General features: G+C 35.6%; 3 protein-coding genes and 1 pseudogene across 4 annotated transcripts; all 4 read right to left on the bottom strand.

Annotated features, from left to right (window-relative positions):
- Positions 1-338: 338 nt before the first annotated feature.
- On the bottom strand, positions 339-2,335 carry LOC149513706 (uncharacterized; annotated as a pseudogene). Its single transcript, XR_016329825.1, has 3 exons — positions 1,293-2,335; positions 993-1,176; positions 339-759 (listed from the first exon to the last, which is right to left on the bottom strand). The product of XR_016329825.1 is annotated as an uncharacterized LOC149513706 (transcript).
- A 139-nt stretch (positions 2,336-2,474) lies between these two features.
- LOC111299485 (coiled-coil protein) lies at positions 2,475-3,225 on the bottom strand. The gene has a single exon (XM_022894697.2). The coding sequence runs from the start codon at positions 3,176-3,178 to the stop codon at positions 2,597-2,599; it is 582 nt and encodes a 193-aa protein (XP_022750432.2). The 5' UTR covers positions 3,179-3,225; the 3' UTR covers positions 2,475-2,596.
- A 1,267-nt stretch (positions 3,226-4,492) lies between these two features.
- On the bottom strand, positions 4,493-8,796 carry LOC111299486 (transcription factor ICE1-like). Its single transcript, XM_022894698.2, has 4 exons — positions 7,573-8,796; positions 6,996-7,220; positions 5,968-6,138; positions 4,493-4,907 (listed from the first exon to the last, which is right to left on the bottom strand). The coding sequence occupies exons 1-4, from the start codon at positions 8,635-8,637 to the stop codon at positions 4,815-4,817; spliced, it is 1,554 nt and encodes a 517-aa protein (XP_022750433.2). The 5' UTR covers positions 8,638-8,796; the 3' UTR covers positions 4,493-4,814.
- A 1,832-nt stretch (positions 8,797-10,628) lies between these two features.
- Positions 10,629-13,824, bottom strand: LOC111300467 (short-chain dehydrogenase reductase 2a-like). Its single transcript, XM_022896098.2, has 3 exons — positions 13,552-13,824; positions 13,392-13,454; positions 10,629-12,141 (listed from the first exon to the last, which is right to left on the bottom strand). Exons 1-3 carry the CDS (start codon positions 13,569-13,571, stop codon positions 11,346-11,348), a joined length of 879 nt encoding a protein of 292 aa, XP_022751833.2. The 5' UTR covers positions 13,572-13,824; the 3' UTR covers positions 10,629-11,345.
- Between the last annotated feature and the right edge of the window lie 2,595 nt (positions 13,825-16,419).

The raw sequence follows: 16,419 nt of genomic DNA on the forward strand, positions 1-16,419 counted from the left end.
GTTAATCACCTTGAAATTGCATGCATTACTTATCTCTACTCCGTACAACATATACCACTCTGGTAGAATCACAGTCTTAGACTAGGGAACGATTGTATTCATTTGATAATTGTTTTGAAAAGACAGCCATTCCTGAGTTGATTCATGCAGCAGTGAAACTTATCTCGCATAGAATGACTGCTCATTATTTGGGGCATTTCACATGTGTTAATGTTATCATGGGCATTTCAATAAGAAACCAGAAGTGAAGAGAGCAACGGACTCACTGATAATGAGACTTCACAGTGATTCGATATTCTTAACAACCTGCTTGGTGCAATCTAAATGGCATTGGCAAGTAAGGAAATGATCGTGACATAATCGAACTTGGAATTTGTACATGAAAACTGGAAATAGATTGGAAAACCACATCACTTCACAGTCGGGGCATTTTTGAGCCTAAAGTTTCCACAACATTACAGCAAAACAATTGTATTAGAGAGTAGGCAAAAACAGTAAATATCCTGAAGCCAGTACTCATGCAGCTCAACCTCAAGGCGACTTTGGACTTGAAGAATTATTGACAGGCAAATTAGTTGATGAAGAAATATTCACTGGTCTTGCCTGCCTGATGTTGGGTTTAGTGAACCAAGTTGTATACAGAAATTGTTTGTGAGGCCCCACATGGTTGCATATTAGCCTAAGTTTCTGTCTCTCCCTCATCCATCTCAGCACGATCTACATATGCCTCTTGCTTGTAAGTCCTCTCAATCCAACATCCTGAAAACATTTTTACCTCAACAAAACCGTTTAGTCAAAGGCTATCGCAGTCTCAGGCAAGCACACGATGATACAAAACTTATAAACGAACATTTCAGATTTGTTAAAGAAACATGTCACCCAGGAAGGACCCAGAAAGATTAAACAATGATGAAATTGCGACAGCCCTTTCTTCACTCTTGGATTAATGCAACATGAAAAGAGAAAATTAAGATACGTACAAGAAAACGGACCTTGACCCGTTCCCAAGTATCACCAACGGTGAGGGGGCCATGCTCCTTGAGAATTTCAAAGATGACTCTGGTTATGGTCTGCGTTTGCTCTGGTGGCGTTTTGAGTTCGATCGGCTTCATTTTTGGCTTGGGTTTCGTTGAAAAGTACCGAATCGTACTCCCAAACATCTTTTATCTCTTTCTGCTTCCTTACGGAATTTGCAATAGATGAACAGAGTTTAATTTCATTCAACTAAACTGAACAAACTCAAGCTTAGGAAGAGAAAAAACAAAAAAGCAAGTAAAAGAATCAAAACTTACCTCCTTTCAAAACTGCTATTGCAACTTTAAATTATTGATTGCCATTAATTCAAATGACAAGAAGCCATAAAGCAGGCGAATCAAATGGGTGGCTGGCCGGCTGCTCGGTCCAGGTTGCATTGAGTAAACTCTATAAGAGCTCTATTTTGTACACCCTTTTGCCCTTATTCTTTCTGGGCATTGATTTTGGAGTTCTTTTTGGGCCAGAAAGACAATGCACATTAGTCCATTAGAGAACAGAGAAATTTCTTTAGCTTATCAGACCCAGATGATTTTGCCACTTGTTGGTTGCTTCATGAAAAGATGCAAAGATAGAAGAAATTAAACTGTTTTGTTTCTTGTTCGTGGCTTCTTCCTGGAAGTTTATTTTATTAATGGCGTGAAACTTGCAGCTATGAAACCAGCCTTACGCCCTTAATCACAGATAAAAAAACTGCAGAAAAGGGTAGAAATTTTGTCTTCCTTCCTCTACCTACCCTTTTTTTTTCTTTCAAATGCGTCTTTAACTGAGACTGAGGTATCAGTTTTAAAGTTTTTGCTCTTCTATTAAACATTTTGCTCCACGCCTACATCTTGATTCTGACTGAGGTTATTGAATATTTCTTCAGGAACTGTAGCCTTGAGCAATTCTTTAGACTGACCATGCCTAAAATTCAGACCACTTCCCGGGGATATCCCTTTCAGACTGAAATCTAACTTGTATGCTGTAATATTGCTTTTCCCTTTTCTTGTACAAAGTACATCATTGCCTATGACATATTTTGAAATGTATAGCAGGGAACAATTCCTATTTACTTTTGAGCATAGAGTAAACCAAATTAAGCAAAGGTTGTAGATCATAGTAAAGAAAAGAAATCCATAAAATCGGTAGATCATAAGTAGCAAAGTTTGTCGCTTGAATGGGGATTTTTATCAAATTATGCACTTTCGTATTCACCAAATCATTGATGAAAACCATATTCTGAAATGAAATGAAAAAACATTTTTGAACACATGGAGGTTTCAATTAAGGTTCCAACTTCCCAGAAGCATGTATAAAATGATACCAATTCCACTGCCATTTACCTAATATATCACAACTAGAATACATAATCCAATACCAGCCCAGAACATATTCATCATTCATCTCATCTTCAGAAGAAAAATCCAGAAAGCAGCAAAAACTAAAAAGCAAACAGAGAATTCTAATAAATCAGATTTCATTCCCAGAAAAAGCATAACTTCTTTGAACTAAAAGAAACAATACAGCACATATAACATTAAAGAAAGAACCCAACCCAACAAAGGTTGCTTTTTGTTTTGTTTTACTTGGATTTCTTGTTAACAAATTCATCAGGGACAACTTGAAGCAACTTCTTCTGCTTAGACTTAGCAATCTTCTTCAAAGTATTAGGATTAGTAATCTTCTGAAACTTGGTCCCAGACCTCAATATATTCTCTTTCTTCTTCTTCTCTCTCTCCTCTCTCTTCTTTCTCTTCTCGATCTTATTTTGCCTAATCTCCTCCTTCAACTCATTCATCCTCTCTCTATAAGCTCTCTTTATTTCCTTTTGCCTCTCTCTTTCTTCCAAGGTCGTTCTCTTTATACTCACGCGCTGCGCCGATGCACGATGCTTCCGTGGCTGCTTCCAGTTCCGACCCGACACCTTTCCCGCAATCACACCATCGTAGGTGGGTCGACCGAAGGAGGGTTTGTTGGGATCGTCCGAGGAAGGCAGGGCTGAGCGCTTGGCGGGAGGGGGACAAGATTCATCAACATCCATGGACGTGGCAGCATCGTTGCTATTGGCCGTATCGGCGGCGATTTTGGATTCTTCGCGTTTCCTCTTGTAAGTTTTGCCGCCGAAACCTTCATCAAGGCGGCGGAAATCGATTGTGCAAGCCATGGCGGTGGAGAAGCTAAACCCTACAAAGTCAGGCTCTTGTGGGAACTTAGTATATATATACACGTGTGTGTGCTAAACCCTATAAAGTCAGGCTTTCGTGGGAACTTAGCGTTGTGTGTGTGTGTGTGTGTGTGTGTGTGTGTGTGAGAGAGGTGTTTGACATGGGCTGTTGCATTGCATTGTTGGCTTTTGCTGAAGCCCGTGAAAACATGAAGAATCGAACCCATTAAAAGAGCCTCCACAAGTTAATTGGGCTAATGGATCAGACTGAGCTTTAGCCCATGTTAATCTGGAGATAAGAACTTGGACCATTTAGTTATTGTCTTACCCTGCTGATGTTAATCGGGGTTTTGGGTAGGTGGCTCAGCTTATGCTACCCATGAAAACTGAACCAACAAATAGGCCTAGTTGAAGAAATCAATAAGCTTATGCCCATTAAGGCCTTGAAAGGAAGGCAACGGAGTCATGCATTTTCCAAAAATATAGTTGGAGTTGGAAAAAGTTAATAAAAGCTGAGAGTGCTTACACAGCTATCCATAAAGCAGCATGGAGAAAGTTACTTACAAAGCAGCCTTATGTCCGGAAGGAAATCAGAAATAGAGAAGCGAAAACGGACTGGCATAAGTTAGTTTGAGTTCCATCTTTCTAGGCTAGGCATGCCATTGTCTCTCGGATGACAAGGCAATACTTGATAGATTGCCAACGAAGGAGGTGTCAGTTCAAATGGGGGCATTTAAGTTCGTTGGATTATGTTTGTTTGGTCATGCAGAGGTAAGTAGGAACGAAGGATCATTATTCTTTACTTGCTCTTTTTCTAAGCGGCATGTGGGAAAGTGCTTGTTGCTTGTGGTAGGTGATCTCCGTCGTCTTAAGGCTGGCTTGAAATGCTTATATTTACTATGGAAGGAAAGAAATTGCAGGCTTCATGGAGGAAGGAGCTGTTCTGATCAGCAAATATTGTTTAGATGTCGATTAGCTGAGGTTAAAAATGTAGTTAATGATCCTGTCAATAGGGCTCTTTACAAATTGGGGCTTAATGTGATTGTATGCTATCAACATTCAAATTAAATTTTCTACTCTATTTATTTAACATATATACACACATAATAGTATTAGTATATAACCAACCAATCAATAATTCAATGCAACTTTTTCAAAAGTTTCGATTGTTTGAATCACCGTTAGACCAGTGAGTCTGCCTAACTTAATGGCAGCTCTGGGTGCCATCAACCCATTCCAAAAAATGTTAACCATTTGTCGCATCCATCAAAACCCTAGTTGAAAACCTATGCATAAATCATGAATGAAGAGATATAAAACATCCAACCATAATAATCAAATCTTCATCCAGCAACAAATATCATCTATATATAAAGGTAGAGAACAAGGAGATTTTATTTCTAAAAGCTGAAACTACTAAAGAAAAACTCAATCATAATCTTGTACCTCTCAAGTAAAAACTAAGAAATTAACATATCTGCTAAAGATGCTTGCTTCCACCACCTACAAATGTCAAGAACCTAAACACATTCTACTTGAAATTGGCCCTTTACCAATGGGATGAGAAGCAAATTGAATTTACAAACTACCCCCAAGACATAAGACTACAGTTAGTGCCTCTGTTCATCAGATAAAGCTATTCAAGTCGCATTATACCATGGAAGCCTGCTGAATCCAAAAGTACTGCTTTGATTTGTTCAGGCAATACATCCTGGCCTTCCCTGCATTGCTGTTAAACAACAAATCAAATCATGAATAATCAATTTCTTGATCCAAATATGAATATCTACATATGAATACTAAACACCTGAAAACTTTTCTTGTTTATATGTTGCCAACACAGTTCCTGATGAGTTTGTAATGCTTTTGACCAAAAGTACAATTCAGATGATTGCACAGCTCCAGCTTTCAAATTTTCAAACTCTGTCTTTGTTTAGCATTTGACAAAGCAGCATCATTTAATCTGGACTATGAAACTAAAGTTCAGGGGAAAATGCTCTTCAATGTCTTATTATTTGATTTACATAACCATTTGTGATACTAAATGATAGGTGCTGAGTTGTCTCCTCCAGTTTTCTATATCATGTTTCCTTGGTGGCAATCTTAGCCTTTATTATTTTGTCAATCTGGTGAATCCTGGAAATGGCTTCACACTGATCTCAGAAGTAATTCTTTAGTGAACTAAGATCAACAATTATTAACCATTAGCAGTAAGTTAACCTTCAAAAGTATGAACAGATACATTTAGAGAGGGGAGAGCCAGGTACGGAGGAAGGTTTAAACATTTAGGGCAACAGAGAAAAATGTGTATAAAAAAAATACCTAGCATGGGTCCCACTGAAAACCACGATTCTTACTTCAATCCATGTGCAAAATAGTACAAGTAGTCTGGCTAGACAGATCCTATACAACAGTACAAAGGGAAGAAAGTCCTCAATCTCAAGCTTTTGACTTATTGTCTATACCCTTATTTGGACCTGCCATTTACTAAACTGGTCATGTTTTCAACTACAGTCCAACCTAGAAAAGATACAGAGAAAATAACATAGTTTCTTCGATAAATGCCTATTTCATTGTAGTTGTAATAGTTAAACACAAGAAAGAAACTCATTTTGGAGCCTTGGATTTTGCGCTGGAGTTGGCTTGGCTTGGTGAGAAACCACATTCATCAGAATTGTTACAGAGATGTTAGTTGCAATCATATGAGAAGAACATATATAATCTGTTGGATAGACATGCAAGATAAAACTGATAGGAGATGATGACAATAAGAGAGGAAAGAAGTGTACCTCAGCTCGGAACACATCCAGTGCAAACCCATTGAAACAGCTGATTACAGCTTGCTGTATATCCAACCCAAGGTTGTCTAGAGCTCTCATAGTGGAGAGCAAGAGACCTGGCCTGCAAGCACAAAACATGTGAATGTTGACAGCCCTTCCTTCCCTTAACCGAACCTCCACCTAGAAATAACACAAATACAAATGTAAAAGTTAGGAGTTTACTTGTGTTATTGCTCAAAACATTTAGGAAAAAAAAATTCTGTAACAAGTTATATTAACGCAACCTAGTGAAAGATTTGTGCAATCATATATCTATCCATATATGTATATAGATCTTGTCTCATGTTTGACTAAACATGAAGAACAATGTTGACAAGGGAAATAACAAATATCACACTTCACAACCAACAAGAAGCTTTGGAGCATTTATAAGCAGAAAACAAGAAAATGATCAATAAAATAAAAAGAAGGCAAAAAAGCTAAAAAATTAAAATTTCAGCCTCCTCAATCTATCATATTTACCAAACGTAGCTTATTCTACTTTTCATGATAAATTCCATCAAAAACCTACCAAGTTTGATGAGGACATGTTCTATGTATAAATGGATGAAACATTGGACCCCATTGTTCATGCAAGTATATACACAAGAACTCACTTGTTGAGTTGATTTAACAGAGCACAGTTAACTTTCCAAAATCAACTTCAAACACAAATCATTTGAAAGTCTACCAGTCCACAGTCAAAAATAGAAAGAGTACAATTTTGTGCAACAAACTAGCTCAAACATAAGCTTATTTGTCTTGTTGATATCATGCAAGTCACAATCAGACAAGAACACATAGGCAACCCTGTTTTGCGTCTCTCACCTTCAAGATTTTAAAAATCATCACATTTAAAATTTTTGCCTAGTAGGTAAAAGGACTTATATAAGTTATAGCATCAGTTTCTCATAGGAATTATGCAAATCAAGCAATTGTAGAGAAACTTGAGAAAATAAATAGAGAAAAATAAGTCAATATTAAGTTCAAAAATTTACCTTTGCAGTTTGGGTTTTAGGGCTTGTCAATGAGCTAGGGCATAGTTCTTCCTTGACACTACATGGAAGGGTAGGTGGGGTGGGTGTCAACGGGAGGAAGCTTGTAGACGGTGGCATCAAAGAGCCAGGTGGGGTGGATTCAAGTTCATTATGTAGATCATTGATCCTTTGTAGAAGCTCCTTTAAGTAATCAATGGTGTCCCCTAGTATTGAAGCCCTATCCATCTGTGACATAATAAGCACAATCAGTAGCTGTCATGAATACCAGTTTCAATTAAGGGAAAAAGGAGGTAATACACGCCTAACTAAAATAACCACAAAAACAAAGTAATTTAAAAGCAAATGTGTAAAAAACTAAAATCGAGCATGCATCATGCATGTTATCAAAGTCTCAATAGAAATTGGGTGACATAGCATTCAACTCAAGAGTCAAGACCAAATGCCACATATAAAAAATTCTAACTTTGTATACCTATAACATGAACAAACCAAAAAGACAGAATAGCAAGGCCACAAAAGAAAATACTAGTCTAAACATGTATAATTTAATTCCTTCAGAATTTTCATATAAAGATACCTTGCTAATTTTGGGCACAACAGATCTAAGCATGTAAAGCCTATCATTGAGCTTCTTCCTCCTTCGCCTCTCCGCCATCAGATTTTTTGCCGGCATCCCTTTCTTCTTCCCCTTCTGATCTCCACCTGTACTAGTTGCATTTGAATTGCAACCACCATTCTTCACACTCTCCTCCACTTTGCAATCATCATTCCTCTCATCAGAATCATAACTCCAACCCAACATATCGATGCTGGCTTCCTCAATCTTCCCCTCCTCATGTCTCTTCTTTCCCTCTAAAGCTTCCCCTCCCAATCTTATAGCTGAAACATCCAAATTCCCCAATTTATCGGCCCCACCCGTTCGCTTCTGAAACAAAGTTGGTTGAGAACCAACTAAAGGGAAAACTTCAAGGGGCTTCAAAATCTTTGCTCTGTTCATAAACAGAGCATTCCCTGATCCATCAAAACCCCCAAAACCATCACCACTAAACCCACCACTCAAAATAGAAGTATTTTCAGTTCCTGCGAACAACCTTGTACCTTGAAACTCGGAGCTCGAACTGAAATCAGGAGTATCCATTTGAGTTTGAGGAAAACCCATCAAATTCGGGGTTTGGTTCGGCTGAAACTGAGCGAGAAAAGACGTTCCAGAGGCGAAATCAAAGTCATTATCGAAAGGGCTGTTGTAGGAAACATTGATGAGAGAAGAGAAGCAAGATTTAGGAGGCAAGAAAGGGTGGGAATGTGAAGGGTCAAGCGTGAAGGCATGTGAGGGAGAACAAGAAGCAGCGGAATCAATTGGCTGGTGAAGGAGGAGATTGTTATCAACCTGGTTGGAGCAGAAACCAAGCTCTCTGATTTGAAGATCCTGGTTCATAACTGGGTTCATGTACCAGTCAGCGTCAAGCATGGATTTGAAGGTGGAAAGAGAAGCAGCCGACATAGTCACGACCTCTTCTTTATTCTCAATTTCATTACTGCTACTACTGTTGTTGTTGTTGTTGTTGTTTGGGGTCCAGGAAGAAACTGCATCTTCTTCCTCTTCTCCATCCATCCAAACGAGGCCGTTAGCTCCAAGGACCATCTCTCTCACTCTCAAGTCTCAAGCTCTCAGCTTTTTGTTCTATTATGTTGTTGAGAAAGAGTGAAAGAAAGGCAGTTAAAGGAGCAGTGAGAATTGAGACAGAAGCAGGAGAGAAAAGTGAGGTATGTCTTCAGCAGAGCATCATATGCTTCCTAGTATGAACGTTACTAATGTACTCTCAACTGAAGTAAGGCAAATGAATGGAAAGCGCTCATAGATGTCTACGTGTCTGCCGCCACTTACAGTTGCTTACTTATGTTTTGTCTTTTCTTTTCTGTTTTATCTTCCATCCAACATTGTATTTACACTTTTGTATATCTATTGCATACAGGCTTTGTAGATTTGAGGTTTGAGTTAGTTATTATTAGTTTTGCCTGCAATATCACACAGCTTTTATACTCGCATTTTAGTTTAAGTTGCTTAGGGTTTGGGATTTGAAATTTGTAGCTCTTTCCACGTAGTTAATTTTGGGTTTTACGTTTATTAGTCAAAGCAGCCGCTATCATCATCAACATTATCTATCTTAGGACTGTACCTTGTACTTTTGTATATAATTATTAGCTGCCACCAGCACCACCAATACCAATTATAAATTACAAACAAAAAATTTTGAGAGTGTTTATAATAGGGTAAATAATCCTAATCTAAACCCCTTTTTTAGGATGATGAAATGATTATTCAAATAATTTGAAATTAAATTTTTAGAGTTTTCAAAATCTAGCTCAATGTATGGTAGGGCTGCCTGTTAAATGGTACAAAAAGTTCAATGAAAGATCATCTCTAGCTATATATTAAATGAAATCACATGCTACTACATGTTAGATATTTTTCTACTTCTTTTTTAAATGCCCTAATCTTTCAGAAACATATCAGACATGCCGATTGCATCATTCATGAGAGAAAGAGATAAACAAAGAATACAATATTATAATATCATCATGCAGTGATTAAAAAGGGAACCAGAAGGAGTTAAGTAAGACAGGCATTACAAATAAACTACTATACCATATATGCATTCAAATAGCAAAGCAATAATTAGACGCCATTTTGTTTGCCATCTTCTCCATGCAACACCTTTAATTAATTTGGAATAAATTTTTCAAAAGGGAACCCAAGTTTCTCGTGATCTCCTTTCCCACTCAACCGCACCTACTCCCAATCAACCCTTCACTTTTTTTTTTTTTTTGAACTTCCCTCCTGTTAATTCAAATCTTTTAATCATCTCCTCTTTCCATTACACTTGTCTCCTTCTCTATTCATCTAGAGATTGATGATGATTTAAGTTAACTTAGATTTTGGTTAGCACATTAAAACTGGCTACAGCGTTTTCTCTGCTTTGCCATTTGCCAACTTCTGTAATTTTAGACCTCAAGACTCCAGAGTCGAGAGAGACGACCGAACAGTGAAGAGGGAAAAGCCAAGCAGAGAGTTTTTCAACTTTCAACAAATTAACTTAAGACAATAGTCCTCTCTCTTCACGTGAGAGACTACTATTACATGGAAGATAACATGGAAAAGCACACGTGGCAAACATGCCACTAATCAAGAGAAACTGACTAATCAAAAGCGTGGGTCCTAAGGCTCTCCATGCAAGGCCAAGATCTATCATTGTTATTTGTATTGTCCCCGCCCTTCATTTGTTTTTTAACTTGGCGGTTTGCAACTTTCCTTGGCCTTAGCCTCAGCTGCTTCCGACATGTGAACTTGACCACCATGTGGTGATGGCTGATGCCTGATAGCTCCCCCTATAAAGTTTTCAAAGCTTAATTGCTTTCACAAATGTTTGATAGAGGATATCATAATTAGGAGGGTTTGATCATATACTTCCATTGATGCGATGAGTACAAAGTAACAAGTATTTCCAAATTGATCTCCATCTATATGCTTAAAAGGTGACGAGCTAGCGATCGAGCCCATGGCAGCTTATATAGACGGAAGCAACACCAAAACAAACCAAACCGTGGGACCTTCTGCTATTAGTAGAGGGATAGTTCTGTGAGCTCAAAAAAAGGCTCTGCAAATTGCAACCTACATTCTTCAATTATCACCAACCCCATGGCTATTGCCTGTATATGGGCTATTACATGATGAGTTCTTGGATATATATATATATATATACACACACACACACACATATATACAAGCAATTTTCTTGACAAAACAAGAGAGTAAATAATATTGTTCCAAGGTATTAGGTGGGGTAAGCCATCAAGGTCATTAATAGTTGGGTTGCACGTCTCGTGAGTTTAATAAAATGCAGACAACTAACTTGTTGTTTTTCTGTTTTCGATTGATCGAGCATATTCAATTTTAATTAGAATTATAACCTCCATCTTCAATGTTTGTCCTTCTCAGCTGTCCTTTTCCTTCATCATCATCTTTCAAAAATCCTTAGTGTTGGCTATATCTATTCCTATATTTTCCAACGTCCAATGGGTTTATATATTTACTGTAACTTTACAAAAGGAAAGTATTAGTATATGATTCAAACTTGAATCGTCTAAATGATCTCCCGCTCACCCTTACTATTTCAGTTTCAGTTCTTCAATTCGTTGTGTATTACGGTAAGTTTTCCATGCCCTTTACATCATCCACACAAATTCAAGAAAACCTTAGTCCAAATTCCAAACCAAACAAAAGCTAATTTAATTTGATGATAATCAACGAAGAAAGCAAAACGAAAAGGATGATGATATTAAACAAGCTGGTCAGGGTGGAGAAGGGAACCTAAGATTCTTGAAGCTGGTGAACCCTCCATCAACAACCAAGTTATGACCTGTTACATACTTGGCTTCATCTGACGCCAAGTACAATGCAGCCTTTGCCACATCTATCTCTTCACATTTGGCCCCTTTCAGCTCCCCTACCCCATTTATAATCTCAATTACCTTCTCTTTCTGAACACCTTGGTAAATTTGAGCTATTTGACTTATCACCATTGGAGTTGGAATAGGAGCTGGTGAAATGCAGTTGATCCTCACCCCACTTTGGCATAGTTCGCTAGCCACAGACTTGACAATTCCAGGAATTGTGAATTTTGCTATTGTGTATGGATGTGGCCCAAGCCCACCCATAATCCCACTAATGCTTGATGTGCAAAGAATGGAGCCCGACCCCACGGGAACCATCACTCGGGCTGCATGCTTTATCCCTGCAAGCATGCCTCGAACGTTGATCCGCATTACCCTATCAAATTCTTCTAGGTCAAGGTCTGCAACGCTCGCTGGGAATGCCTGCCCTGCTATGCCCGCGTTGTTGAACATTATATCTAGTTTTCCATGACGGGCCATGGCAATTTCTACAGCTTCTGCTACTTGGGACTCAATGGCCACATCACACTGCACAAAATGAGCTGCATGGCCCAGGTCATTTGCAGCTTGTGGGCCTATTTGGGAATCGATGTCTGCAATGATGACCTGGGCTCCGTTTTTTATGAACTCATAGGCAGTGGTCTTGCCAAGCCCACTTGCACCTCCTGTGATTAAGGCTACTTTGCCTTCTAACCTGCTTTTTCAAACAAAGCAAAGCAGATATTAACCACATATGCATGAAAAGGGAAAATGTGGGCAGAAAAACAAGACCGGTCACATTGTCTTATTTGAACAATGTGGTAGTTGAATATATTGAAAAAACGGATGTTCATAATGATGACAATGCCCAATCAAATAATTGTTTATGTTGACAAATATTCGAATGGACCACAGTTTCCCCATTATCACAAGTCACAACAGGCTAGAAGGTTTAACCAAAAAAAAAATGAAGAAAAATGTTAGTGATCTGTTCCATCATGTTAAAAATGAATAAAGCCAAATACGAAAAACATGAATAAAACAAAAGGATCCTTAAAATATGGCAGATCTTCAGCTTACATGTGTAGACTACATTAATTTTCCCAAGTATAGTCTTTAAAACGTTTCAGACAAGTATTTTCTGAAAACGTGGTCTGCTAGATCTAGGGGCGAAGACATGGAAAAGAATATTGAGACAATAATCTGCATAAATCATGTGAGTAAAATGAAAGAATCGCAGATAGAAGGAGAAAATAAAACTAGGAAAGAAGAAAGAGAGATCAGGGAAAGTCTCATTTAATCAAATATTAATGAAAAACTGATACTTTCCTAATGATTACTTCTTTCTTCATTAAAGGAAAAGAAATATATATATAATACCAAGAAGTTTCAAAGGTAATCTAGAGATAACGGGCACTTTAACTTGAAACTTAGGTCATATGAATCATTGATAAGATTCACAAATGCTTGAAATTAAAATTACTTTAAAATTCAAATGGAGAACATTTGATCTGCATATCAGAATTAGAACTTAGCATCAGCTTTTGGCGGAAGATTTTGAAAGAAAAGGAAGCACAAGTTAGATAGTTTGATGGGAAAATATGGAAAGGAACCAACCACCTAAACTTGCCAATCTCTAACCATTCAACCATGAAAGGGAAAGGTGCAATAGTCTTGTGTTGTGCAAATTAAGAAAAATCAAGTCATTACTCACTATAACTATATTTAGACCAACACTATTCTGGGTAAATGTCATTTCATTGACAAGAATTTCAAATGTCCCTTTTGTATCAGAATATCTAATCAATGAAATTCAGATTTACCTCTCCATAGTCCATAGTCCACAGTTTATCCCCTACCAAACATATTAGTAGGTACTAACTAACAAAAAGAAAAAAAAAAAAGAACAAGAAAGACAATAATTGAAGTAGCTGAAAACAATAGGTAGTTGAAGAGCTTAATTACCTCCTGCCAGAACCAACTGCGGAGTGAAATCTTACTTTCTCACTGGTGACAAACTTGAACTGCCTGGATTAGTGAAAGAGAAAGAATGAACAGAGGTGTTGTGAGTGAACATAGATGAAGCATAATTGATTAAGGTTTGAAGGCATAAATTAGAGAGTACCTGACTAATGATCTATGCATGTCGGAAATGAAGTAATGAGAAGTGGAAGGAAGAGCAGTGTAAAAAGATTTGAATGGAGAGGCAGGGAATTTATGGGTGGATCGAAGGAGGAAGAAGAAAACGTTGTTGTTGCATTTTAAAGTTGAAACCGACACAAATTTCCATGCAGAGGAGAGGAGTTGGAGAGCATATGTTATATAGCACTTAAATGAATTCTCCCTTCAAATAAGACATAAAGGAAGGCAACTGCATGCTAACAACTTACCACTACTTTCAACAATGGTGGGCTGTATTTGACATTTTTTCAAGCCATAAAATATATAAAAGGAAATGTCTTCTGCGATATGAATTTTCATCTATCTTTCAATAAGTAAGTTATTATTATGTCTATGAACTAATCAAATAGACCTCAAAAGTCAAAAGCTTTCTTTTTTATTTTTAGCAAAAAAAAAAAATTTAAAACTTAATTGGAATGAATGATCAATTTGAGAACGAAGCCAGCTGTAGTACAGTCGTATTGAAATTGATATAAATAATAATACTACAAATAAATATATGGTGGAAGAGAATATTATCATCAGAAAGATTTGGTCTCTCACGCCAAGTCAAGGACCAAGACCAGCCATTTGTTTCAACTTAAAAGATGTCTTTGTTTCCCTTGGAAACATTAATTAATTAAGATGATTAAAGGAAAAAGGTGGTGTCACCTTTTCTCTCTCTTTGCTTCGCATGTATAATTCTATTACGACCACTTTTTTTCCATAATACAAATTACTTTTGGATTAAAGCAAATTTTTTGAAATATTAATTATTAATTTTTCAAAGATTTCATTTTATATTTTTTAAAATATTTTTAGATTCGCTAAAAATGCCGTAAATAACATGTATTATTAAAAAAATTCTTTTGAAAATTAAAAGTATTAAATTGTTCAAATTGATTTATAATATATTCTTATATTTATTATTTTAATTATATTAATATTTTTAGAAAGCAAAATTAGATTTAATTAAATTTTGAATGATTTTATCTAAATATTTTTAATCATTTGAGTTCGAACAATTTTAGGTTTGATTAAAATTGAGTTTAAATCAATTTAAATTTGGATTAATTAAAATTTAAATTGAACAAATTCGGATTATTAACTTTGAATGAATTTGGGTTGGAATGAATCAAACAGATATTTTTGGATTGGGGGTGAAGCAGAAAAATTATTGGGTCATTAAAGTTTGTCATTTTATTAAGAACGTACGTGGAGACAACCGTTAGACAAGTTTATCAATTTACAACCTGTACTGTTCCTTGTCTCTTAATAATATAATCTATACTTAACTAATTAATGTATAATTAAGCTGATGAATATGGTAGTTATAATTAACAAAACCCCTTCATCATTCGTACTACTAACTAATATTTAAACTCCAGTAATGATTATATTTTATTAATATAAAAATGCAAGCAGCGTGGGCAATTCATTTGTTTAATTAAGTTGTTAGTTAGTGACCGACCTAAAGTTGTTGACACATGAGATTTATATATTAATATTTGTTGTCGTGGATCATAAACATATAGATAACCAACCACAATTATAAATTCAATTGCCTTATGATTATTTAAAGTCAAATTGAGAAGTAATTTGAATCCTTAGGGCTTATATATTTAATTATATTATATGCACGTAAACAATTCAAGTAAATCTAAGTCGTTGGTAATGATAATATTCTTCTCTATTTGGGCTTGAAATGGATTTAAAACCTTCGTATTATAAACAATATTTATTGATTTACATACATTTATTTGTTATTATTTGTATTTGTTTGTATTTTTTTTCTTTAATTGTTACTTGCTATCTGATAATATCATCATTTACTTTTTTGCATAAAAATATTTTTTAATTTACTTACTTTTAAAATTATGATAATATAAAATAAAATAAAAATAACATTCTAAATTAAATAATTTTTGATACTCTACCTAAATATTTGAGAGTCACCAACAATTGTCTTTCATAAAGAGTGTTATTTTTATTTTAAGGAGTATTTTATTTAATCTTAAACGAAAAAAATAATTTTAAATTCTCACTGTTAGAGAATTTTAAGATAATTTTTTAATTTAAAGATTTTTTCAATATTCCTAAAAAAAAATTTTAACCTAAAATTATTTTTTAAAATGAAAGGAATTAATGTTAAATTTTAAATTGAAACCATTTTTATTCAACATCGAAAATAGTATGTAATTAAATGGTACCAGTTTATAGGCGTTATGAGGATACTAATCCTTTTTTATACGTAACCGACTCTCGAACCAACATGATTTTCGTATATCAAAATTTATATTTTTGATAAATTTTAAACTCATTTTTATACTTTTGTTTGAATTGAGAAAATGTATCATAATTTGTATAAATATAAAAATATAAAACATATTTTTAATTTTATTAATTATTTTTATTAAAAATTTAAATTATATTATTTTTATATTTTTATTTATATTATTTTTATATCGTATTATCATATTATATTTAAAATTATTATATCTACTTTAAATAAGATAAGATGACTGATAATGGGTTGCCAACTTAATTAAATCGACTGACTCTTTGCATGACAAAATGTGTTTAATGATTATTAAACACATCTAGGGGACAAAAGAAAAAATGAGGGGGTAGGAGAAGAATAATCTCCACTTTCCATGCATGCATATAAAATAGAGTTGCTAATAATCGTAGAAAATTGTAAAAGGGGAGGGGAGTGCGAACAACAATCTTGGGAATTGAAGTGGTGAGACAGCCAATGGTTTTTCATTGAATTTAGTACTAGCAACCTGAGACATTGGCTCCTGAGTAGCCAGCCAGATGTCAGTTATTACCA

This window comes from Durio zibethinus, chromosome 18 (genome assembly GCF_047325235.1).
Source record: "Durio zibethinus cultivar Kanyao isolate XHJ-2024 chromosome 18, ASM4732523v1, whole genome shotgun sequence".
Lineage (NCBI taxonomy): Eukaryota > Viridiplantae > Streptophyta > Magnoliopsida > Malvales > Malvaceae > Durio > Durio zibethinus.